The following is a 25,806-nucleotide window of genomic DNA, read 5'->3' on the forward strand; positions in this document are numbered from 1 at the left end:
TCCTATCAACCGATGGTAAAATTGAAAGTCGTGTTTTAGAGCCCAATCTGTGCTTTGAGCATCCTTGAAGTTCAAGGTTATCCATCATGGATGTATTGCTAAATGAAAATTATCTACTTATCCAGGCTCACATCAAAAATGACTATCTGGAAGTAGAAGAAATTAAATCACGAAAACAAAAATATGCTGCACATGGCACTTTCAACCGGTTCAAGTGCCCGAGTTATGTTGGTTCTCCTAGTTTGAACATGATAATTTGACAGTTACAAACAACGCAAAATATCAGTGAGCACTTGGATAATATTTTTAATATCAGCATTAATATCAATAATATTTGTAATACGAAATTGAGTGTCCCACCCCATGGCTGAATGTTTCGGAGGGTGTTAGCCGTGGTAATGTCAAGTGTTTCGTCTAATTACACAAGTTTACAAAATAAAACGGAAGTCGTGAACTTCTGTCAACGACCAAAATTTTTGAAGCACAATTTAGTGCTGATTTCGAACCCGACCTTCAAAAAATTTTAAGTAGAACAGTTTTTGAGTTTTAGCTCAATATCGAGTTTTGCAACTTTTCAATATATGTAATTAACTAAAATTCAAATATATTGTGTTTTGTGCAACCAATGTTAAATCTTTTTCCATAAATTAAAAGCTGAATATAATACCATTCAATCATTTGAATACAGGTTTTGCGTCAGATTGATGAAATTCGAGATTTTAACGAGTTTTTGGGACGATCTTCTTAAATTTTAGCAAAATTCCCAAAATTTTTTGATGTAATGTATTTTTTCAATAAGAAAAAACCAACTTAAAAATTCTTTCTCGACGTTTATTTGACATATTATATGTAGGCAAGTTGCAGTAAAAATTTCAGCTTAATCGGAGCATTGATTACGGAGAATGAGATGTTTGAAGTGAGCGACTTTGCTTAAAAATAGAACAAAAATCGATTTCAAATCATCAACCTTGTATGGAAAGTCGAAAACATTTCCGCTCTACTGTAATTTTTTTCTTTCGCGTTTTCGAACTCAGGGCATGATTCTACACCAAAAATGATCATCAGCTTACCGAGTTCAAAAATGCTGTAAACTAGTGTTATTTTTACGAGTATGCTGATCGCAAACGGGTAAAAGAGGTTGCCCGGTTCACAACGATTGCATTGCGCCAGTCGTCGTTGTTTCGCATGTGTATATATTGGGCCGTGATAAGTGCTTGTTGTCTCGATTGTCGGATAGCGATCGATCTCAGTTTTGCGCCGTAGTTTTGAGTGGTCGTACAATCAGTACGGAATGCAGTTCTGGTCACATGGTGCTCTTTCTTTGGCTGGACACCGGGGGCACCATACGTGGCTGGCGATCGAACGATTTGCTGTGAAGCACTCAATCGGAAGCTGCAGATCGAGTTTTCACAATAACCACCTGTATTCAAAGTTATCAGTTGAATTCAATTATCTTTTTATGTTATAAAGGTTGAATTACCTTATCTATTACTAATGTTTACTCTTTCAGCGGTAACCAGGTAAATTAAACTAAATTTATACCGATTTGTCATACGCTTTTTCGCCAAGGAAAGCATCCCATAAAACCCCATCCAACTTCCAACTCCAGATATCTATGAAGTGGCTCAAGTTCTTGGACATATTTTGAGTAGATATCTAATCAACATTTCCTTCCCATCCCCGCTGATCGTAAGGACCTGGCCAGGTGTCAAACAAGGAGTTTGTTGAATGAAAGGTTTGTCAAGTCCCAGGCAACTTTTCTGGCGCATTTAACGTCTCTATTGACAGCCACCCCAGGATGTGTACGGTCGGCTATGCTATGCTATGCTATGCTAAATCAAATCCAAAGTTCATTATATAAGTCTTAAACGCTTAAAATTCGGTTCATTGAATCCGGAGATATAACAGTTCAATGTTGGCTATCGGATAGTTATGCTTTTCTCTAGAATATTTTAACTTCATGTAGAATGGACCGATCTTTTCAAAATTTGGATTAATTGATACACAACTAGTTGATCAACTTACAGTGAAAATTTGAAAATATTTGTGCCTTGGGGCAGGACACTGTGCTGGAGAGTACATTTCCCTTAACAGAGTTGCTCAGAATTACTCCGGATTGCTCCCGTTTTTACCTGGGTGTTGCCTGATTTATCGCAAAATCAAAACAATATTGCCCGATATCTCGCTTTTCTTGCAGTTTTAGAGAGTTTTAGGGGTGTTTTTCAACAAATTTCGTCGATCATTGGTGAAAAGAGTTACTCAGAATTTCTCAGAGTTACTCTCGTTTGCACAGTGTCTTGCCCCTAGATTTGTGCACTTGTGCAACTTAGAGCTATTTGTCCATTTTTTGAAAAATGAAAATTTCGCCTGTCCCGAACATTTTGTCTATGCCCTGTAATGGACGACAAACTTTTGGTGATGATCTGTGCTTCTTATTTGCCTTTGGGATGAAAGTGATTCACACTTCTCTCCCAGCTGTAGAGATATTGCTTCATGATAAGCTTGATCGGAACACCTTGGTTAAAATAGGTGTTAAGATTTCTTTACGTTTCTGAAGTAGAACAGGAAAAATCCCATCCCTACCCGGCGCTTTGAAGAGTTCAAAGGAATCAATCGCTTATTAAACCTTTTGTTCAGTAATAATTTGATCGGCCAGAATGCACGCATCACTTCTGGCCTCTTCTAACACTTTAATTGGCCTCAGTTTGTGATATTGATGTATTCCGGTCTTCAGTGTTGTCTATTAATGAATTTAATTATGATCTCATTTTACTTCTTGGTAGTTTGCTGGGACTAATAAACACCTTAAAGAAGTAATTGAAACCCAAGACATTATTTTTGTGTTTGAATTCAGTTTTCAGGTTCGTTCATGTTGTCACAGTATAAATACCTGTGCCCCATCCCTGAAGCAAAAAAGCCCATGGAGTGACAAATTCTCTTAGCTACGTCACTCCCAACGTTGGTGTTAAAATATACTAAAACATTTACACTCAAAACAACACATCTACATAATTTACTCAAATACACTTACATCTTCTGAATCTTGTCGCATCATTCGCTTATAGTGAATCCCTAATCAACCCGTTCCAAATGTTCAACTCCTTGACACCTAGGGGGGCACCGATGAGTCGCTGGCCTTTCATAAAGTAGGTGTCATATCAGGCCAAACATGTCTAAAGGTCCTATCTGCAGAAGAGAGGCTCTCTTTGGTTTCCCTCTCTTTCGTGAATATCTCAGCTGTTTATTTGTATCATGATTGTCTCCTTGCATTGAGCGATGGTCAAAACAATCGTCTTTTGATTTGTACTGCAAAAATAGTTGAAAAGTGTACCATTACATTGCAATAATGGAAAGAGGAAGTGAACAAAGAGAGCCTCTCAAATGCAGATAGGACCTATTGAAATGTTTGGCCTGATATCATATCCTTACCTGTCCTCGGATCGCAGCAGTCTGTGAGCGTGCGCGGACGTTCTAAAAATTTGTGCTGTCATTTTTTTCTCGCGTCCGAGTTTTTTTTTAGTTTTTTTTTTTGTATTTTTCTGTTTTGTTACTTATGATTATATTATGAGTGCCTAACAAGTGAAAACTAATGGAAGATTGCATTAAAGCCATACAAGGGAAAATTTTAATCGATACCCACTGACCACTGGACAAGTGAACGGGCCGTAATGGCGAACGGTCGTGCGTTGCAGAAGTATTGCTCTCGAGTGTTTGCTTTGTTTGGCTGGCAGAAATTTGGTTTAGCTAGTGGCGCTACGCCTTCCAGAAAAAGTAGTTCTTGACATAATGAAGAACCATTGAAGACCAGTGCCCCATTGTGAACATATAAAGTGAAGATTCCGAAGTTGTCTGAGATATAATTTGTGAACAATTATGATATAGTACCAAACTGGAGATCTGGAGGAACTACCTGTCGGTGCCATCTTTTGCTTTTGTGATAAGCCTGTCGCGACCGGTTTCTACTACTGGGAAGTCATACGTCATTTTGTCGTTGGTGTCCAAACAAAATTTGAAAAGTGTCAGCTGTGATCAAGAATACACAAGTGTGTGCATTTTGTAGAAACATGTTATTTGATAGTCGTTCATCTCATATAATCCAAAAGAGGGAAACACGACATTTTCAACATGGTGTGCAATAGAAAGGACCTGAGAATTGGAAAATCTGGTGAGTCCGTTCCTTTATACATTTTATTAATTACTCAACGCAATAATTTGTGGATATTTTTGAATAAAGTATTACATTGATTACATTACATGAGCTTCTCTATCAATATAATCAATCTCTATCAAGTAGGTATTATAATCTACTCCAAACTGCTCTTATCGCTGCTTAAGTATCAATCAATTAAAGTGACCCTTTTTAACATAGCAAGCTACAAATATAAGGCCCAGCTTAATCATACGGAATTCCTGACCATTCCTGTATCAAAATCCCATTTCCTTTCTATTTTCGAGTGCGTCGGTGAGTCGCTGGCACTTCGATAAATAGTTATCCCTTCCCTACTATCCTTTCCCATCCACATATCGTTTTCCTTATCGTTTCAGAGACCGATCAATGGCGGTTAAACCTAGGCTTGTTAGCCAGGACACAGTGTAAATGCCTGTGCCCCATCCCGGATTCAAAAAGGCCCATGGAGTGACAAAATTTCTTAGCTATGTCACTCCCAACGTTGGTGTTTGAATATACTAAAACAATTTCACTCACTCGAACACATCTACATGATTTACACTAATACACCTACACAATCTGAATATTGTCGTATCACTCGCTTATAGTGATTCTTAAATCATCCCATTCCAAATATCCAACTCCTTGACACCTATGGGAGTGTCGGTGAGTCGCTGACCTCTTGTAAAGTAGGTGTCATATCATCACATCCTTTCCTATCCTCGTAACGGAGAAGATGGGCGTGGCCGGCAATGGAAGTTCTCATGTCTTTTTTACTTCAACCTCTGGTTGGATAGCTATTCCTTCCCAAATAGCATTCCATAAGCAATTAGATTAGGAGTATTAAAGTTTTAACATGACAACTTTCAGTATGCAATCTACGAATTACTCCGTTACCACGCAACGCAACGCAACGCAACGCAATATCATATCCTTACCTGTCCTCGTAACGGAGAAGATGGGCGTGGACGGCAATGGAAGATTTCATGTATTTTTTACTTCTATCTCTGATTGGGTAGCTGTTCCTTCTCGAAATACATTCCATAAGGAGTATTAAAGTTTTAACATGACAACTTTCAGTATGCAATCTACGAATTACTCCGTTACCACGCAACGCAGTTTTCAAGTTCGTTCACGTTCATGTTGTTAAAACTGAAACAAATGGTTGCATTATATCTAGATACGCATATAAAAATACCGTTTTTTTTTATTTTCATCCATCTCAATTTTATGCTTAGAAAAAAAGTTAGGTAATGTTGTTAAAGAAAATGGCAATTTGTGCAGAACCTTTTGAATGTCTTCTAGGAAATGTTCTGCCGTATACAAACGAAGAGTCAAAAGCAAATTTAAATACTCAGCATGTGTTGTTAATATATTACCCATTTAACGGCTCATGGGGTCTGTAGAGCTTTTTAACTTTTTCGTGAATCTGGTCTAAACCAGTTCACTTCAATATTGTACAAGAGTTATTAAAAAAGAAGTTTAAGCTTATTAGAGTACTTGTGCACTGTACTTTTTTATTCAATAGTGAAACTATTGATAAATAATTAATTACCATTGATTACCAATCAACAACTTTTTTTATGATTTCGATAAATATTTAAGTGATTTCTAACAACTTTTGTTCGAGCACTTTTTATTAAAATAATTTATTGCCATTCAACACATTGAAAAAGTCGTGGACGGAAAGGAGTTAAGGAACAATATGTGTGAAAATGAAGCTTGTTCATGCATCCATTCCCAAATGGCAGAGCTGCAAAGTTATGCCCATACTTTCTGGTACACCCTATATTTTTTTAGTTATTTCGATCTATCCTGAAAGTCACTATTTAGTCACTATTTTCGCATCTGAAAGTCACTATTTGGTCACTATTTTGTTCAGTGAGGCCACTAAAATAACTATTTTCAACATCATTCATCGCTACCAGCCCTGTCCCTTGAAAAATCTCTGGAGGATTTTCAGGATGAGTTTCTAAAGGAACTCCATCAGTAATAGCTTGAGAAATCTTAGCTAGAATTTCTGGGTAAAGAAGGAATCTAATTAAGAATTTCTGAAGGAATCTTTGGATGAAATCTATGGAAGTATTCCTGGAGGAGTCCATGGAGAAATCCTTGGAAGAATCACCAGAAGAAATTCTGCAAGTAATCGCAGAAAGGAAGAATTTCGACACGAATTCCTAGAGCAGACCCTAGAAAAATCCTGAAGAAATTACATAAATACGTGATGATGATGATTAACCTGGGCTTGTTAGGGGAATATCTGTAAATAAAAGAAAATCGGGTTAAGTACGGTTCCTTTGAATTCCACTAAGAATTTGCATCCTTTGACAGATACGTATTTCGACCTCAACTGTAAGGTCGTCTTCAGTGTCTTGTACTTGACTCGACTTGAGTCGAGTCAAGTACAAGACACTGAAGACGACCTTACAGTTGAGGTCGAAATACGTATCTGTCAAAGGATGCAAATTCTTAGTGGAATTCAAAGGAACCGTACTTAACCCGATTTTCTTTTATTTACATAAATACGCTGAGATGGAGTCCAGCAGGAATTCCTTTAGAAATCCTAGCAGAAATTGTTGAAACAGTTTCAGAAAAGATTCCTAGGGGAATTTCTAAACGTATCCAAGTAGAATTCCTGGAAGAATAGTAAGCGAAATTCCTAAAGGAATTCTTGGAAAAACTTTGGAGGAATACATAAGCAAATCCTTATAGGCATCTATAGAGGTATTCTTTTGGCAATCCCTGGGGAAGTCTCTTGAGAAATCTCAAGAGATCCCCATAGAAGAATTCCTGTAAAATGTCAAGAGGACATCCTGAAAAAATAACTGGGAAATCTATAGAAGAATGTATAAAGGGAAAACTCATAGAACAATTCCTGGACAATCACAGGAAAAAAGTCTGGGGAATTCCTGAAATAATTAATATCATGAGGCTTTCAAGGCGAATTCTTGTAGGAATACCTAAAGACATCTCTCGAAAAAAGACACTATCTGATGCGATATCATCATGTATACAAAAGTTGTTTTAGCCTTTTGATATGTACCGTCGTGCGGGGTGTCATGATGACACTGTCATTGGGCCACTATTCTGCACGTTTAGAATGCGGCGGGAATGCATATTTTGTGCTAAAGAACTAGAATGCATAATTCTAACATACTTTGCACCCACCATCGGATTCTGTGACTTACATTGAATCCGTGGGATTGATGGACCAATGTTACCCTCTAGGCCCAATGTCACCCCGAACGACGGTATTGCGAAAATAAGTCTTGACTTCCTTCTGCCCTCCATGCAATGGCAAAATTATCGATTGGCAAAGAAATCTCATGAGCAGGCTCTATTCCAGTTCCTCCGAGATGAACCAGCCTTGGGCTGAAAATCTCGTTAATAAAGATAAAAATAAAAATAATCTATTCCAGTTGAGGGGTAATGCTAGAAATAGGTGTTTTTTGTTATGTAATTTGTATATGACTCCGGAATCAATATAATATAAAAAATGATAATGCTGAATGAAAATCACATTATTTTTCTTGATCAAAAAGTCATGATAAAATTAGATCAAAAAGTTTAAAAATAATCAGTGATACGTAAAAAAATCGGATCACCACTGTATTGCAAGCAATGGATGCTGGTAAACCCTGTGAAATGCATGTGAGCTCAAGAATTTTTTGAAATTAAGATCTTCTTCGGAGATTGATAAGCGGTTTGCTTGCAAATCTACCCGGTATTCCTTCCGAAATTTCTCTTCAAATGCTATCCAAAATTTCTTCTTGAATTACATTTGGGAATTTTTACTTCTTGACTTCTTTAAAGCCCTAAATATATATCATGAATACTATCCGACAGGAAGGAAACAATTACTTGCAAATAATTTACAATGAAGATATATTACGCTCACGCCGTGGAAAGTCGTCTTCAGACCTCTCTCACGAATTTGGTATGCGTGTGTGACCTTTATTTTATTCTGCTAAGTTTTAGATACAATTACAAGGAAAAGTCTTCCATTAAGGACAAACGTCTTGAAATCCCGCTTCAACAGTGCATCAGAACTTCAGATGAACAAAACTCAAGAAGCAAGCTTCAAACAACAGTGCGTTTTATTATTAGGTTCTTGCTCACTTATAATAAGCTTAAAATAAGAAGCTCAGGTGCGCTGGTTTTGTTTACGACAATATTTGTGCCCTCGAAATCGTGAGTAGGTACTAAAGTCTGTCCTTAACTATTTTTTTATCGCATGCTTCTGAACTGAGATAGCAGCAAATGAATGTAACTCTTTGGAAGTGAATGTTCCCATACCTGGTAATTCTTCCGTAATTTCTAACAGAACTTTTCACGCTAAAATCGGGAATTTTCGACCCCCTCCCCTCCCCCCTTCGTACGGGTTTTTCCTATACCTAATACATTGCTTGTCACACTTCCAAAAACCCCCCTCCCCCCTAGGACCGTGACGTACTTAATGGATGGCCCCTTAGGCATATCTTCGGAAACTTTTGAAAGAACTCCCCAGGTAGGCATTTCTTATCATGTTTTTCTCCGATTTCTTCCGAAAATTGTTCCGGATCTTTTCTAGAGTTCCAATAGGGGTTTCACTCTGGATGATTCTAAGATTGTTCTCATAATGTCTTTCGGATGTCCTAACATAATTCCACTGGGCATAACACACCGTAAAATATATTCCGGAAGAAATGCTCTTTTTGGCAAGGCAATACAGAGATTCTCAGGGGAAATCTCGAAATTGCAAGAAGAACTCTGTTGGAGAGAAGTTCGGGTAACTTTTGGACGTCTTCTCCGCAAGAAAACTCGGGAGGAACTATTGAAAATATGCCTCGAGAACTACCGAAACATTTCTAAAGCAATCAAGAACATTCCGGACATTCCGGTAGAATTACTAAGCGAAATCCTAGGAAAGATCCCTACGAGAAATGCTCCGGAGAACTCTGAACAACAAAAAACTTCTAAAAGAAAACCAGGGAAAAGCTCTGGAAGAAATCCCTATGTTGAGTACAGATAAAAACCTATAGAAATTACGGAAGAAGTTTTTGATGAAATTCCAAATAAAACTAAAACAATCCCACATGAATCTTCAGGGGAAGTTTCGTTAGAACCTCGGGAAAAATTACGAGAGAAGCTTTCGAAAGTATGTTGTGCGAATCTATAGTAGATACCCAGATACCCAGGCGACACTTCTGCTGAAATCGTGGTAAAACTTCAAAAAATAATCACTCGTAAAACTACCGGAGAAATCTAGGGAGATCCTCTAAGAGTACACCCGGCAAAAACTTTCGAAAAAAAACTCGGGAAAAGCTTTGACAAAATTTCGGAAAATCATTAACCTCACGTCTCCACTAGGCAAAAATGTCTTGCCTTTTTCCGGACAGATATGTCAAGACAGAATGTTCCCTTTACGTTTACAAGAAATGCAACGGTGTTGAACTAAAAAAATGGAAAGTTGAACTAGTAAAATGGAAAGACATTTCTGTCTAGGGGCTGTCCATTTATTACGTAAGGAAATTTTCATGATTTTTTGACACCACCACCCCCGCCCCCCTGGGAAAATTTATCGATCAAGTCTACAGTTAGCTTGGTTGCATATGTCTATCATTTGACACCGTGCTGTGAAAGTTGGAAGGGAAGGCTTTTTCAACTCGTTTCTGTTCTAGTGCTGGCTATGAACTTATGCAAAAACAAAAAGAAAGAAAGTAGATAGAAAAATACAGGGTAGGAAGAAATATATGGGTCAGGGATTGAACCAAGGACCTTCTGCATACAAATTAGAAGCGAAAGGCACTAGACCACCAAGCCCGTCTGCACGGAAAGTTAAATCTTTCAAGAGTTTAACATCACATCACATCAGAATCAGTCAACAATTCAAAACCACATAATTTAGTTGTGCGTACAAAGCATTCAACTACCGAATTTTGTTCTACGTACTTTAAAACGAGGGCACGATAAAACGGTTGGAAGTAGCCCAGCTGATGTCATAGTTGGTCGCGAATGTATGTATGCGGTAGCCTGTCGATGCACCTCACACCACCGCCGTTTTCGGTGTTCCTACGGTGCAGCAGATCCTGTTTGTGTCCCAAAGCGAAACAAACACACAATATTTCCGATCGAAAGGGTCCCACTGCTTTTTCCCACACTAAAATAGCTGACGGAACGCACATATGATCGTCGTAGCCCATCAGCAAAAGGTGTTATGTGTATCGCAATTTATAGGGGAACGTCCTATTATTCGTATAGCCAGCCAGCAGCGCTACTACACTGAGGCACCCCGGCGTACGATGAGTTGCCGATGACAACAGTGAGGAGACAGTAGGAAGCCACTCTCTAGCTGTCCCTATAATTTATAACCTTGACTGACGGGACGGACGGGGTTAGGCTGCCTGCAGTTGATGAGGTGTTTGTGTTGTGCTGCGGTTCCAAACGTTGATAAAACTTATAAGAGCTCATCGCAAGATTGGGGTATTTCTTTCTTTGGTGTTGCTGCTTGCTATTGCCGTTTCTATCATCCGTTTATTGATGTTTCTCATTTTGGTGGGTATCACAGATTTTTTTTTTTGTGTGGTGTCGTGGGAAATCGATTTATCAGCTCGGTGTGGAATATAATGAAAGAGAACAAACGAGACTGATACATGTCGAGAAATGGGAATGAGCCGTTGATCGCGCTGGAATGTATGGGAAGCGATTTGGGGTGATAAAAACATCGAACGGTGAACTCATGGATCTAGATCGCAGTAAACGATTCTTCGAAATTGGTGGTTTTGTTCTATTTCGTATTGGAGTCATTTTTTGTACATGGAATATTAGATTGGGTTTCATGAAGAACAATTGTCCAAAAATACAACAAACGTTAGATGAGTACACTTGTCAGTTTTTGTTACTAAATGAATTGAAATGTATAAATTCCAGATCTTCTCTTTAAATGCTGAATATTCTCTTTATGTAGACGGCGCCAAGGGTCTCGTTCTACTCGCCATAAAATCTGTTAGGCACGCTGTAGCCCGCTGCAATTTCTTTTTGTGCCCTAAACTGCAAATATCAACCTTGTGCTCTGTCTGCCTGCCATCATTTATAACGCCGACCCGAACAAGCGGCTCAAATGTAGGTAGGAATTAAACAATTTACGTTAATGGCACAAGGCCCCAACCGACCGACCGCCGTCGGCATCGGTTGGAATGTCCCTCTGGAACCAAAGTGGAGAAAAATGTTATTATCCATTTTTACTCACGAGTACGCACTTTGCGTTCGCTCTTGTAGTAGCATACAACAGCAATACCTTGTGCTAATCACCACACATCCCTTTCGAAAATATGCAACAAGCAGGTGCACTCGCTGGTCAAATCCACCACGTTACTCCGGGTCAGCGCACAGAGGGATAGGTCTTGGGAAACGTAGGCCAAAATATTATTTTTGTATCTGCTATATGGCCAATCAGCATATGCACTAGCCTGGTACACGGTTTATATGGGAAAATACAAAAAATGGAAAAACTCTAACTCCTGTATACTTTTTGAGTTCCTCTTTGGTCCCAAATCAACTGTGCAAAATTTCAGATCGATTGAAAAAACTATATTTTAGCGCCCGCCGTTCTTAGTTTTTCATACGATTTACTATGGGGAAATTTTACATCTGCAAAGAAAAATCGCTAGGAGTCACCGCTAGATCCCTAAAAATAAGTCGATGAATGATTTCTGTAGAAAACTTCACGAGGAATCAGACCTCCGAAGACCGCAAACCGATGCGACGTTCGTGGAAAAAGTTATTAAGCCTCTCCCGATCGGTAAAATGACGAGATTTTATTATTTATTGTTATTCCTTACATGTTAAACAGCATTAGCATGCCATTCGGTTTTCAGTTAATAACTTTTTCCACATGCCTTAGATCGCTTTGCGGTCTTCAGAGAGTTGGTTCCTCGTAAAATGTCCAACAGAAATCATTCATCGATTTATTTTTAGGGGTTAAGGAGCAACCTGTGGCGATTTTTCTTTGAAAAAGTGATATTCCCCATAGTAAATCGTATGAAACTTTAAATGGCTGGCGCTAAAATATAGTTTCTCCGATCGAGCTGAAATTTTGCACAGTTGATGTGGGACCAAAAAGGAACTCAAAAAGTGTACAGGAGTAAAATGTCTTTCGGTGTCCCACTCTATGCACTGCAAGTGAGCATACACAATGATATGTTGTTGCTCCATATTGCGGATTTTTTTTGGAAAATTTCCACTTCGCGGTAGCCGCCGAGTTCTACCGTAGCCATGAAAATCAACATATCATTGAAACAGATGGCCTAATCAAAGTATGCTTGCAATGTGAATTGCTCTGAAAAGCAATAACAAACTATAGTTTTCGGGTATTCGGGTATGATCATCGGCGTCGTATCCAAGGCATCCTTGACCCGATTGATGATAACTCGGTGAAAATCAGTAGTTTGACAGCTGCGGTAGCTTTTTCGATCTTCCGTAAAACGGATTTTTTTCTCTAAATTAGCAATAATATATTGCGGATTTTTAGAAAAATTTCCACTCTGCGGTAGCCGCCGAGTTCTACCGCAGCTGTCAAAGTCCTACCGCAGGCTTGAAAATCATCCTATCATTGAAACTGAAGGCCAAATCAAAGCATGCTTGCAAGGTGAATTGAACTGAAAACCAACAACAAACAATGATCATCGGCGTCGTATCCAAGGCTATCCAAGGCATCGCTAGGGCTCGCTAAGGTAGATCGATGATACCTCAGTGAAAATCAGTAGTCTGACAGCTGCGGTAGCTTTTCGTTCTACGTAAAACGGAAAGTTTTCTCTAAATTAGCAATAAAGAAGAATCTGAGATTACCATCTTTGTAGCAACAGAGCAATGGCGGATATTTCCTCGACCGTCCCGTTCGCCCTTCATTATATTTCAGGCTGCTTGGACTTTCAGCTCTTATGTATTGGGTTGACCAAACCATCTTAGATATCGCTCATACGTACGTCCTGTTGCAGCCTGCGTTGCTGTCGAATTTCTGGTATGATGGTTCAATTTTGTGTTCGGTTGGGATCCACGAAACGTCGATCTCCCTAAAGAACAAATTGCCGTATTGCAGGTCATGTAGTGATTCTTCACAAACCATGTCCTACCAGAGGGATTATTAAATAGAATCAGGGTAGTCGATCCTTGAGGAATATTTGGTCTTATTGACGATTGGGTTATGTTGCCTACAACAACAGATCATAGAAATTGTTCCTTATCTCTGGAATCGTCTGATGATAACAAGGCAGGTGTTACCTTGAGGATGTTAGGCTTTCGAATTGATTCAATGAGATTGCCCACTGCAGAAGTTCGTAAGGAAGACGATGCATTGCTAATAGCACTTGAATAGGATCGGAAGCATAGTAGAGTGTGATGTTTGCCCTTACAATTCCAACATACGTGACGAGAGGGACATTCTATCGCTCTATGTTCGCATTTAAAGTAATTTCGGCAGAGTCCGTGTATTCGCAACACCTCGTCACGATCCGATATCCAGCTTTTTACGCTTGATGAGGGGTGATTCATTTTTGACGGATCTTGCCGACAGCCCATGCAGCAACACAGTAGCCGGAAATTTCAGTTCATTGCACCCGGATTGTCAAAAATTTTCACCATGAACTTTTTCAGCTTGTATAGAACGTTTGTTATGATTTAAAAAATTATTTCTTTTTAGGATTGTGATCGGTATTCGCCACCCTTCAACCGTGAAACCAGTTGACACCGAGGAACTGTACTTAACCTTCGTTACGCCCGCTCAGTCCCATGAACTCCCAGCCCTAAACTTTCCACCGAGGCACCGCAAGAAGAGGGAAAACAATGAATTACGATTGTGGCTTTAATTAGAAGATTCCTATGGTCCCATTTCTGCCCCATTGCAACTGTATTTACGGATAATTCGTGTATGGTGGCAGTGTGGAATCCCGATGATGCCGCCTAGTGCCGTGCTGCCGCCCGTTCGTCCAAACTTCCGTTGGGCCCTCGTGGAGTGCAAAAGGGCTCTAGGCTGTCTTTACGTGGCTTGCGTGGTACGATTTGTCCACCGGGCTAACATACGGACCCGGGACACCTTTGCTTTCCATCCCACCAGGTGCTCTTCCGAAACCTGAACGTTCCTTTAGTTTCCGTCCGACGCATTGGATACACTCTTCGTCACCGGGTTGTGGGTCGTGTGGGTGTGTAGTCTCCGAACTCAACTCAGGAGTGTTGAATCTCGCCGTCCGCATAAAATTTCTCCAGGAATTCCCATCGGGGATTGATCTAAGAGTTTCCACCGGGGGATTCCGGTGGAAATTCCTGAAGTAATCATCGATGGGAATACCTGGAGCAATCGTTGGTTTGACTTTCTGATGAAATCATCGGTGGGAATTTCTGGAAAATTCCCCGCTAGAAATACCCGCAGGAATCACCGGTGAGAAAACAGAGGAATCTCGGGTTGGAATCCCCAGTAGGAATTCCTGGAGTAATCTCCAAATGGAACTCCTGGAAAAATAGTTCTCACTGTATTCTCACTGAATTCTACAGTAGTTTCTTCCGAGAACCCTCTGGCGATTTCTCCCACTACCAATGGACCAAAAAAACCTCCAACAATTCATTTGGAGAATCTTCTTTACCGGAGTATTCGCCAGAAATTGCTTCTGGGGAATCCTCCAGCAATTTTTCTTTAGGCAGAATCTTCCGGGGAATCCTTTATCAGATCCATCCGAGAATCTGTTCCATCCGATCACTTCCGGGAAATCTTTACGAGGAATACTCAGGCAATCTCTTCGATGTATCATGTTTGTTGTGACGGTAGCATTGGTAACCAGGGTAACATCAGGTGAAATTTTTTGACAAATCTGGAGCAGTGAACTAGAATTTCCGGCAACTGTGATGCTGCAAGGGCTGTCGGCAAGAATTGTCAAAAATGAATCACCCCTCACCACAGCGTAAAAAGCTGGATACCAATCCGCTGAAATGTAGGGCACTGGAATAGTCGGTGATCTTCGCAGCACACTTTACAACGACCTCTTGTTACTTGAAGAATTTCCGGCTTGGCGTCAGATGACCTCATTGGAATGGATGTCATGACCTTCACCTTACCTTACCTTACCGGTCAGGCTAAGGCCGGGGTGGCCTCTGCTGTATATAGTAGCCGCCTCCACTCCACTCGGTCCATGGCAGCTTGTCTCCAGTTCCGCACTCTGCGTAGGGTCCGCAGATCGTCCTCCACTTGGTCGACCCACCTAGCTCGCTGCGCTCCACGTCTTCTTGTACCGGTCGGATGACTCTCGAGAACCATTTTAGTCGGGTTGCTATCCGACATCCTGATGACGTGACCCGCCCACCGTAGCCTCCCGATTTTCGCGGTATGGACGATGGTTGGTTCTCTCAGCAGCTGATGCAGCTCGTGGTTCATTCGCCTTCTCCAAGTCCCGTCTTCCATCTGCACTCCGCCGTAGATGGTTCGCAACACCTTCCGTTCGAAAACTCCAAGGGCGCGTTGGTCCTCTGCACGTAGGGTCCATGTTTCGTGCCCATAGAGGACGACCGGTCTAATCAACGTTTTGTAGATGGTTAACTTCGTGTTACGGCGAACTTTATTCGATCGTAGAGTTCTGCGGAGTCCAAAGTAGGCACGATTTCCTGCCACAATGCGCCTCTGAATTTCTCTGCTGGTGTCGTTGTCGTCGGTCACTAGTGAGCCCAAGTACACGAATTCATCAACCGCCTCGATTTCATTACCGTCGATATGAATTCGGGGTGGCGGGCGCGGTGATTCCTCCCTGGAGCCCTTTGCCATCATGTACTTTGTCTTCGACACATTAATGACTAATCCGATTCGCCTGGCTTCACTCTTTAGTCGGATGTACGTTTCCGCCATCGTCTCAAATTTACGAGCAATAATATCAATATCATCGGCGAAACCAAGCAGCTGAACGGACCTCGTGAAAATCGTCCCACTCGTGTTTATCCCCGCTCTTCTTATTACACCCTCCAAAGCAATGTTGAACAGCAAGCACGAAAGACCATCACCTTGCCGTAACCCTCTGCGAGATTCGAAGGGACTCGAGAGTGTCCCTGATACTCGAACTACGCACATCACTCGATCCATCGTCGCCTTGATCAACCGTATCAGTTTATCCGGGAATCCGTATTCGTGCATAATCTGCCATAGCTGTTCTCGATCGATTGTATCATACGCCGATTTGAAATCGATGAACAAGTGATGTGTGGGCACGTTGTATTCGCGGCATTTCTGCAACACCTGGCGGATGGCGAACATCTGGTCCGTTGTAGCGCGTTCACCCATAAATCCAGCCTGATATTGCCCCACGAACTCTCTTGCAATCGGTGATAGACGGCGGCATAAAATTTGAGAGAGTATCTTGTAGGCAGCGCTCAGTAGTGTGATCGCGCGGTAGTTCCCGCAATCCAACTTGTCGCCCTTTTTGTAGATGGGACACACGATACCTTCCATCCATTCCTCCGGTAATACTTCCTCCTCCCAAATCTTGGTAATGACCCAGTGTAGTGCTCTCACCAGTGCTTCTCCACCGTATTTTAGAAGCTCGCTTGGTAGTTGATCTGCTCCATCGGCTTTGTTGTTTTTCAACCGGCCAACCTCCTCCTCAATCTCTTGAAGGTCAGGGGCCGGAATTCTTTCGTCCTGTGCACATACTCCTAGATCTGTTACCACGCCACCTTCGGTACTTGCAACGTCGCCATTGAGGTGCTCATCGTAATGCTGCCGCCACCTCTCGACCACCTCACGCTCGCTCGTGAGAATATTCCCGTGATTATCTCGGCACATGTCGGCTTGTGGCACAAAGCCTCTGCGCGAGCGGTTCAGCTTCTCGTAGAACTTTCGTGTGTCCTTAGCGCGGTACAGCTCTTCCATCGCTTCGCGATCTCGTTCTTCCTGCTGGCGCTTCTTCATCCGGAAGACTGAGTTCTGCCTGTTCCGCGCCTGTTTGTAACGTGCCTCATTCGCTCTCGTACGGTGTTGCAGCATTCTCGCCCATGCTGCATTCTTCTTGTTTTTCAACTGTTCACATTCGCCGTCGTACCAGTCGTTTCTGTGATTCGGAGTCGCGAAGCCTAGTGCTGTAGCCGAGGTACTACCTATGGCGGATCGGATGTCCCTCCAGCCATCTTCAAGTGAAGCTGCGCCAAGCTGCTCTTCCGTTGGTAGGGCCACTGCTAACTGCTGCGCGTAGTCTTGAGCCACTTCTACGTTACGAAGTTGCTCGATGTTGAGCCGCGGCGTTCGACTTCGACGCGTGGTGATAACTGTCGAAAGTTTTGAGCGCATGCATACAGCGACTAAGTAGTGATCCGAATCTATATTCGCACTGCGGTATGTGCGGACGTTGGTTATATCTGAGAAGAATTTACCGTCGATTAGAACGTGGTCGATTTGGTTTTCTGTTTGATGGTCGGGTGATCTCCAGGTGGCTTTGTGGATATCTTTGCGGGGGAAGAAGGTGCTTCGGACTACCATACCACGGGAGGCTGCAAAGTTTACGCATCGCTGGCCGTTATCATTCGATACGGCGTGCAGGCTGTTTCGCCCGATTACCGGTCTGTACATTTCCTCCCTTCCTACCTGCGCGTTCATGTCGCCGACAACGATTTTCTCGTCACGCGGCGAGCAACCATCGTATGTTTGCTCTAACTGCGCGTAGAACGCTTCTTTCTCGTCATCAGGTCTCCCTTCGTGTGGGCAGTGGACGTTGATGATGCTGTAGTTGAAGAAACGGCCCTTAACTCTCAACGTGCACATCCTAGTGTTGATCGGCTGCCACCCGATCACACGTTGTCGCATCTTGCCCAACACTATAAATCCTGTTCCCAGTTCATTGGTGGTGCCACAGCTTTGGTAGAAGGTAGCCGCTCGATGCCCGCTTTTCCACACTTTCTGTCCAGTCCAACAAAGTTCCTGCAACGCCACGATGTCGAAGTTGCGGGGATGTAGTTCGTCGTAGATTATCCTGTCACATCCTGCGAAACCTAGTGACTTGCAATTCCATGTTCCAAGTTTCCAATCGTAGTCCTTATTTCGTCGCGTGGGTCTTTGCCGATTGTATCGAGTCGTATTTTCTCCTATGTTATTCGCAATGGGGATTTTTACGGGTGGCTTATTGGGCCTACGCCAACACTCCTGTCTCGCCGGAGGGCCATCGTGCCAGTTCTGTTTAACGTCCCAACCAACACTGGGACGACCACGCTGATGGGGCTACCACCTTGGATCTAGCTGGGCGTGGTGCAGCGTTTCTTACTCAGCCGCTGGATGCCAGAACAGACGCTGTTTGAGCCGCACCTCCTTGGTGAACAGACACTCGGATCGTACCTCCTCAATCTAGCTGAAGTCAGATGGACAACAGTGCCCAGGCTGCACTACCAGCTAAGCACACAACTCTTAGCTGGCGGTCTTTGTCATCGCTTGACCCGTGGAAGCATGAGGTAGGAACTTGTGAGGACCAGAGCTATATTGGACGCTCTCCTTATCGACTCACCGTTTAGCAGCCCATGACCTTCACCTTACGCTGCACAAATTCGGAAAGGTCCTTTATCGTGTCTCGCTCTTGGGCCAACAAAAATTCTTCCCATGCTCTTCTCGTCACTTGATCAAAACGAGCACACAGGAAGTCTACCTGTCTACCAACAGCAAATCCTTATAATCTACTGGTTGCACCAGCTGATCCAACGTTTTTGTAAAACGTTCGAAGCTCTCAAGCAACGAAGTAGTTCGGATGCTGATTCCTTAGCCAGATTGGGAAGTCGGAGCAGCGCCTGCACTTGTTGTCGCTTCAACTGCTTGCTGTCGTTGTAACGCCTTACCGAGGTGTGCCTTGTGATCTGGTAGTTGTCCTTCGTAATCGCTAGTGAGTCTACTAGAGCTTTCGCTTCGTCTGCTAGGCATCCTTTGAGGTAGTGGAACTTCTCTACGTTGGGTAAATAAGTCCCACTTACGTGTGTATCAGCGACGTATACAGATCGCGCAAGCTCAACCACTCGTCAATATTGCCATCGATGGTCTGCAACTTGATTCGTGGAAGTCGTACGTGTTCGAGTTTGATCTGTCCAGCAAATTCGATTTCACGTCATAGTACTTCCTGCTGAACTCCGATCGCTTCTTGGAACAGATCTCTTCTTCCTCACTGAAATCTTCATGGGTCTCTATGCCAAGAATGGTTTCGATAAAAAATAATGCTATAAAATTGTTAGGAAAAAGTAATTTTGAACATTGAAAAAGTGTAAAGGACATCCGCCCAGTAATTGTGATTTTAATATTTTGTAACAGCAATTTATTAAAATTAATTTAAAAAAACGATGTAGTTTTCGTGTCGTTAGCGGTACACAATTTTCAATCATTTCTTATATTAATTTCGATTTATAATACGATTGTTCAACATATGAATAGTGTTCAACAATTGGCTAATCAGCCTAGTGCATTTCTTTCGATCTGCTTCAACATTATCCCATACAAGATTTTGGCCACTTCCATGAATTCCTCTCAGCGTGCGGCGTGGCCACGCGCAACGTGGTCGCTCGACTTTGGCTGGGCCCATGACTAATGCTGACCGACTCGTTCGCATCGACATTGCAAGCACCTGATAATAACAGGCCTCTTCTTGACCGTGTGCGTGGCGGCGGGGCGAGCAGACGAAAAAAGTGCGTACGATGCAAAATCCAAACTCACCGCTGCCGTCGTCGCCTCAGGCTGCCACCGTCATCGCCCCGCCGCCAAGCCAAGCCGTAAGATGATCATGTGCCTACGCCGCCGCCAACCTACCCTGAGGTGAATTTCTTCGCCAAGCAAAAGAGAGCAGAAAAAGAATGGGAACAGGTGTGTCTGCAAGCTCAAGCTGGTGCTGGTGCTGTTGCTGCTGCCGCTGGCTACTGCATTGCTGTTGGCCATAGTCCGTTTTTTTACATAAGCCAATGACCTGCTTCTTGGTGGTGGCTGCGGTGATATGATATTGCCCCAGCCAGCCGCAGTCGGTTAACCTAACCTAGACTATGGTTTATCGAGTTCAACTCTGCTTATTTGATTGAAGCCTTCTAATTTGTATGAAAGATGCAGCAGCTATATTGGCCCCATGCAGTATCGGTATGCTGCATGTGCTCTTATTAAAGCGTTCTCAATTCAGTGCCTGATTTTTCTTCCCTCTTTTCTTATGCGTACTCCTTGGGTCCGTGGATGAGGAATATCTACGTGAGTAACTGCACGTTCTTATTTATTGCTTTTTTATTAATGTCTGTTACAGGATATCTCTCTCCAAGATATTACAACAATACAGGTACCAATTCGCTGATAAAATTTTACATGGAAATCACATTGTTTCATAAATGTTTACTTGTAACATTTCATATACTAATGAAATGTTACAAGTAAACATTTCATTAGTATATGAAATGGTCATGAGTATAGGACTCACAGGCTTAGCAACACCCAGTATTGAAAATCTGACAAATTTGTAACAGATAGGGCTTTGGTACTATGGACCCTTTATCCTATGGACGTTTGCTTTTACGGATTTTTAGCAGTGTTACCTTTAAGACACAGACAAACAGACAAATTACTCCGAGTTGTTATCAATTCAAAACATATTCACGGACACATATTCGCCCAATGAATTTGATCAATCATGAAGTAGGTGGGGGTTATGAACAAACGTCAAACTTCAACAAAACCGATGCTAGCGCTACGGGTGGGCCATTGACACACTACCATATTTTGGAATTGGTCGCTAAATCGATGTACGATGGGAATAATTAGTGTATTGCTTCTGTTTGTCTGTGTTAATGAATTGTCCAAACGTGAAATTTAATAACAAGTTTGATGTTCCCTCTTTATGTTGAACCTTCAATAGTCGCGCTGTACACGCAGAAAAATAACATATTAAGGTATGCACACAGCAAAATCTAGCCACCGCATTTTGGATAGAAATTTCTCTATTTTCAACGAATCGTGGCAATCTCTGGCGCAAATGAAAGCTTATTGTGTAAGGAATCGAAAAATATTTACTTCGGGATATATTTTGACATTGTGTTTAAAATAGAGTCAAGGGAACAAGAAGTCCTCGAAAAGTTTTTGCACAAACGTGCTGAAAATCTGACAATGCACATTAAAGCGACCGTCCCCGCAGACCTAAGTTAGCTTTCAAGTATTCGGTTCTATACATCATTACAACCTGGAAAGGTTGCAGATCAAGAGCAAGAAAAAATCGAAGTTTGGCAAGAAATACATAGTTTGGTCAACAATATGAAATTGTGGCTTGAAAAACCGAACTTTTAGAAATACATGTACAGAAAATCATCTTTTTCACTACAGGAAATGTCAGGAAAAATGGCTGGCACCCCTTATTCAAAAGCTTAGATATTGTGTATTGATTTGAATTGATTTTTGTCCCCTGTTTTTGGCGGAGAATGCTTGCGTTTGTATGCAGAAAACTGTGTAGAAATTGTACTGCATTTTTTCCAAAAAACGTAAAATCTCATACACTTCAAAACTCAACCCAATTGAAAAATATTGAGTAACCGTGCATTGGAACCTTAAAAAAATATCAAGAACGACAGCTTTCATCGAAAAATAAGTTTGATTTTGACACAAAGGTGGTAAAAATTTCTTGGCATGCGGTCGAAGGTACTGTGCAAAACTTTACGGAAGGGCTCAAGCTCAAAACTCGAGATGACGGATATAACAAGTCAAATCAGCAATGTTGTTGATTTAAAGTAAATTAATGCTTTTTTACGATGAATTGCTTTTGGTTTGGGAACAAGTTGGAATGAATTATTACTGCTTGATTTTCTTTGGCCAGATTTTGCTGTGCGCATACCTTAGAACCAAATTTAAAGAGACTTAATTTCTAAGTCGCGAGGTTTGTTGAATCAAAAAAAATATTTCTTTGTTTCCAATATTGGAGAATGCACATCGTCAATAATGAGCAAGATGATTCAGCTTTACCTTCAGCTTTTCAAGAGCAGATCTAGCCGTGAACGATAGCTCGCTCTCAGTGAAACACATTATAACAGTACCCGTGTTCGATTCTCGCATGCCTTTTTTATTTCGTTGTAATTTTTGAAAAAAATATTTTGTTTTTGAATCTAAGTCCATGTATATTTGTTTTAAAAAAAATAGTCTTTGAATTTGCAAAATTGCTTAGATTCAAAGCAGTAATGTTTTAGATTCCAATCAAAAAAATATTTGAAACCAAAATCAATCCACGAAGGCTTGATTTTAGAAACAATGAAAGGAATGCTCTGAAACTAATACCAAATGTATTAGATTCAAAGCAAAATGGTATTAAGCCGTAGTTCAATGATTTATTTTCTTTGATGCAAAGCACTTTATTTTTGGTTCTATATATTTTTTCTGCTTGTATAACACGTCAAACTCGCTTGTTGTACACAGCATTACTCATTAGGATAGTGCTGGTGGTAGTGGCTTAGAATTTGAGAAATTCAAATTCAATGGGAATTATACAAAACTAGCTGTCCCGGCAAGCTCTGTCTTGCCAATCTGGTGGTGGTTTGACAGCCTTTGAGCTCATTTAGCACCGCAGTCTAGATTGATTTCATTTCGATCATATAGATTTTCTTCCCAGATCATGAAAAATCAGCACCTTTTCAATTTTCTTACTGGTTTTGTTGATTTTCGTGACTTTTGCTTTCTATAAACACACCCACCATAAGTACGTATCAAACCATGCAAGAGTCATTCTGATCGGTTCACCCGTTCGTGAGTTTTGTTGCCCCAAAGGAACTTCAAACTCATTTTTATATGTATAGATGACTGTAGAGATGATCGCAACTCTAAGGACATGGGGCCTAAAATCAAGGTTTTAGTAAAATAGCGTATTTTATCGTCGAAAAAAAAAATATTTTTAAGCCCTATACAATTGTTGAGAACTTTAAGTCTCTTGAGGGACCACTTATCCTTGAGATACGGCCTTCGAATTTTGACTCGATCGTTTTTTAGCTAGAATGATCATTTTCCAATGTAGAGGTTGTTTCTTGTTGTAAATGCATATGGATTGGATCATAAGTTTGTCCTTTGTCACGTTCAGTCCACTCCTGTGTGGAATGGGCTAAAAGCTTCTGCTCCCTAATCGGGTGGAGACGCACGACAGGATTTCTTTCATTAGACATGTTTTCATATAGAAAAGTGATCGGTTTTGCGCAAAAGTTAGTGTTTATTGATCCATTGTCAGATCACATCACCAACCATAGGTGACTCCTAGACCTGATAATGTACCAAAACTCCTTCCCAAGACAATCGTGGAGACACTGGGATTTCCGGTCTCTTTAACAACGGTTGTCTTACTAACAATCCCTTCCTTCCTCGATGACCGTAAGGACGTGGCCAGCGCCGTTATTGACATTACTTGTGAGTTCTCGAACTGTGCACATTGAGAATAGTATGCTAGTCCCAAGCCCTATCCATTGGTTCCTTGTGCAATCCTGGTCAATCACGGAGTAGCAACTACGAATTGTGCGGTCATCTATGCTCGCTCATGCTCAGAACGATCATTTTTCAACGTAGAACTTTTAACATTTCCGACTTTTGCAAAATAAGAGACTGCCTACTGCACATCCACAATCTACTCTTCAGATTACTCACACTATGGGAAACATTCTACCATAATTTACGATGATCTCTTTTCGCTGACTGAGATCAACAGCATCCGTTCCATTGCTGTTCTGATTTGTTTTCCTTTTTCTCTCTCTCGAATGCTGCTAAATACTTTGAAGAACATTCGGTTTTGGCTTGCGGACAGACCAAGCAAAAAAAAAATGGCACAGTACAGACATCAGCTGTGTCAGCTGGGCCTCAAAACGGTTGGGTTGTTCTTTTGTAAACAGTGGTTTTCAACTGGAGATGCATTAGCTCATCACTATTCTAGTGCCTGGTGTACACTCGATTCTTTTTTTGCACGGGTCTGGTTTTTGCTATAACTCAGTCAATGTTTAACCAATTGTCATGAAATTTTGTACACATGTACACGGTTAGTACTATTAGTGTACAAAATTTCATGAGAATAATGACCCGTGCAAGAATCGGGTATATTACACTCGGAGAGTGAAATTGCTACGAAATGTCTGCGGAACAGCTATGTTTATTAGAAGTATTTTTTTTTTTTTATTTTTACGAATAACAAAATATCTTGGAAACTTAAAACTAGTAGTTTCATTTCCATGTACTACAAACATGGACATCATCTCAAACCGCTCATGATTTTTTTTCCATTTGTCCTTTTTTGTCCGGTTATCTCTAGCTCTAATTTCCATCACACTTTAAAGTTTGTAAACCACTGCTTCCGAATAAATGAGCTGAACGTTTCGGTTCAGTCAGTTGGAAGTGCAAGGATGCTTCTGTCTGTTGAACCCTTGTTATATGGCTCGAGCAATAAGAATTCGCAATATGAGGTCATTTACCATGAATGTCAGCTGATCCTTTTCGTACCTGCAGTACTTGAGCGCAAATTGAAAACTTGTAGGTAATCCTTATTATCTCTCTGCTGGATAGTTCCGTCTATCATAAACACTGATTACTGAGACAAAAAACTTACAACCTCTTGTTTTCCAAAACAATATTGCTCATTAGTGACACGCCCTAGTAACAAAATACTGATCATTACTTTCCTTTCTATATCCTTCCAGAAAAGTTCTTACCCGTCATTTCAACGCGGCCGTAGGGAAGAACCAAAAGTGAAATTGATGAGCGCCGCAGCCACCGTCAGTCTGTGTTGAAATTCCGCATCAGATAATGGCAGAAAAATGTATCGTCACGATTAAGGAAGAGCAGCAGCACCAACAGCAGTGTCCCAGCCCTTTGGGAGAGATTAAGAATGATTCCGTGACGACGGCGCTAACCGATACACCTACGACGATCATCACCAGCAGCATAATCCCATCGGGCGCGACCGCGATCAGTCTGCCATCGACAACGACGGTATCCGCCTCTTCGACTCCCACGCAATCCGGTACGATCGACTGCGACGATGACGATGAGCGGGAGGAGAGCGGGGGCCAGCCGCGCGCGAAGGACTGCTATGCGTGGTTCTATCCGACGAACAATGGCGTCGTTGTGGGACACTCCGCCACCGGAAACCAGATCCATCTGGAAACGCCAGCCCTCGAGGAGAAAAGCAACGGTGGCATGAATCTAGCGAAGCCAAAGCGACTGAGCGATGAGTTCTACTCGGCCGACGATGACTACGACGAGGACGATGACGACGAGATGATTGGCGGCGGGGAAGATGGAGGTATGTGTTTGTAAATCAGTTGTTATAATTGGCAAAATAGATAATAAGACTCTTTTTTTTTCTGTGGTGTATCGGTTTTGTAAAGTATGCGATGCACTATTGAGCCTTAAAATTATTTTGCATCTGAATAGCATTGATATTGTCAAGCCTGTACCAACACCCTAATCCCACACCAATATACCCTTTTCCTATCTCATGGCGTTTGTATGGTCAGCAAAGACTATTCAGCCATAACCCCCCTTATCATCGGCTTTGGACTGACTTGCGCTCTCATTGTCCCACCAAATGCTACTAAATGAAAATGAAAATGATAGTTTCTCTTGTACCGACTTTTCGAACCCTCTAAGCAGAATACCCTCTTCGAATGAGTGTAATCAGTTTCGT

General features: G+C 41.6%; 1 protein-coding gene across 5 annotated transcripts in view; it reads left to right on the forward strand.

Annotated features, from left to right (window-relative positions):
• LOC109422469 (F-box/WD repeat-containing protein 7-like) overlaps window positions 1-25,806 on the forward strand; it is a 110,479-nt gene that overhangs the window by 69,718 nt on the left and 14,955 nt on the right. For all 5 annotated transcript variants that reach the window (XM_062852230.1, XM_062852228.1, XM_062852231.1 and 2 more), the window contains one exon: window positions 24,818-25,422. In XM_062852230.1, the coding sequence (XP_062708214.1) occupies window positions 24,924-25,422 (499 nt within the window). In that variant the 5' untranslated portion in view covers window positions 24,818-24,923. The remainder of the gene's footprint in view (window positions 1-24,817; window positions 25,423-25,806) is intronic.

Source organism: Aedes albopictus, chromosome 2, assembly GCF_035046485.1.
Source record: "Aedes albopictus strain Foshan chromosome 2, AalbF5, whole genome shotgun sequence".
In the NCBI taxonomy this organism is placed as follows: domain Eukaryota; kingdom Metazoa; phylum Arthropoda; class Insecta; order Diptera; family Culicidae; genus Aedes; species Aedes albopictus.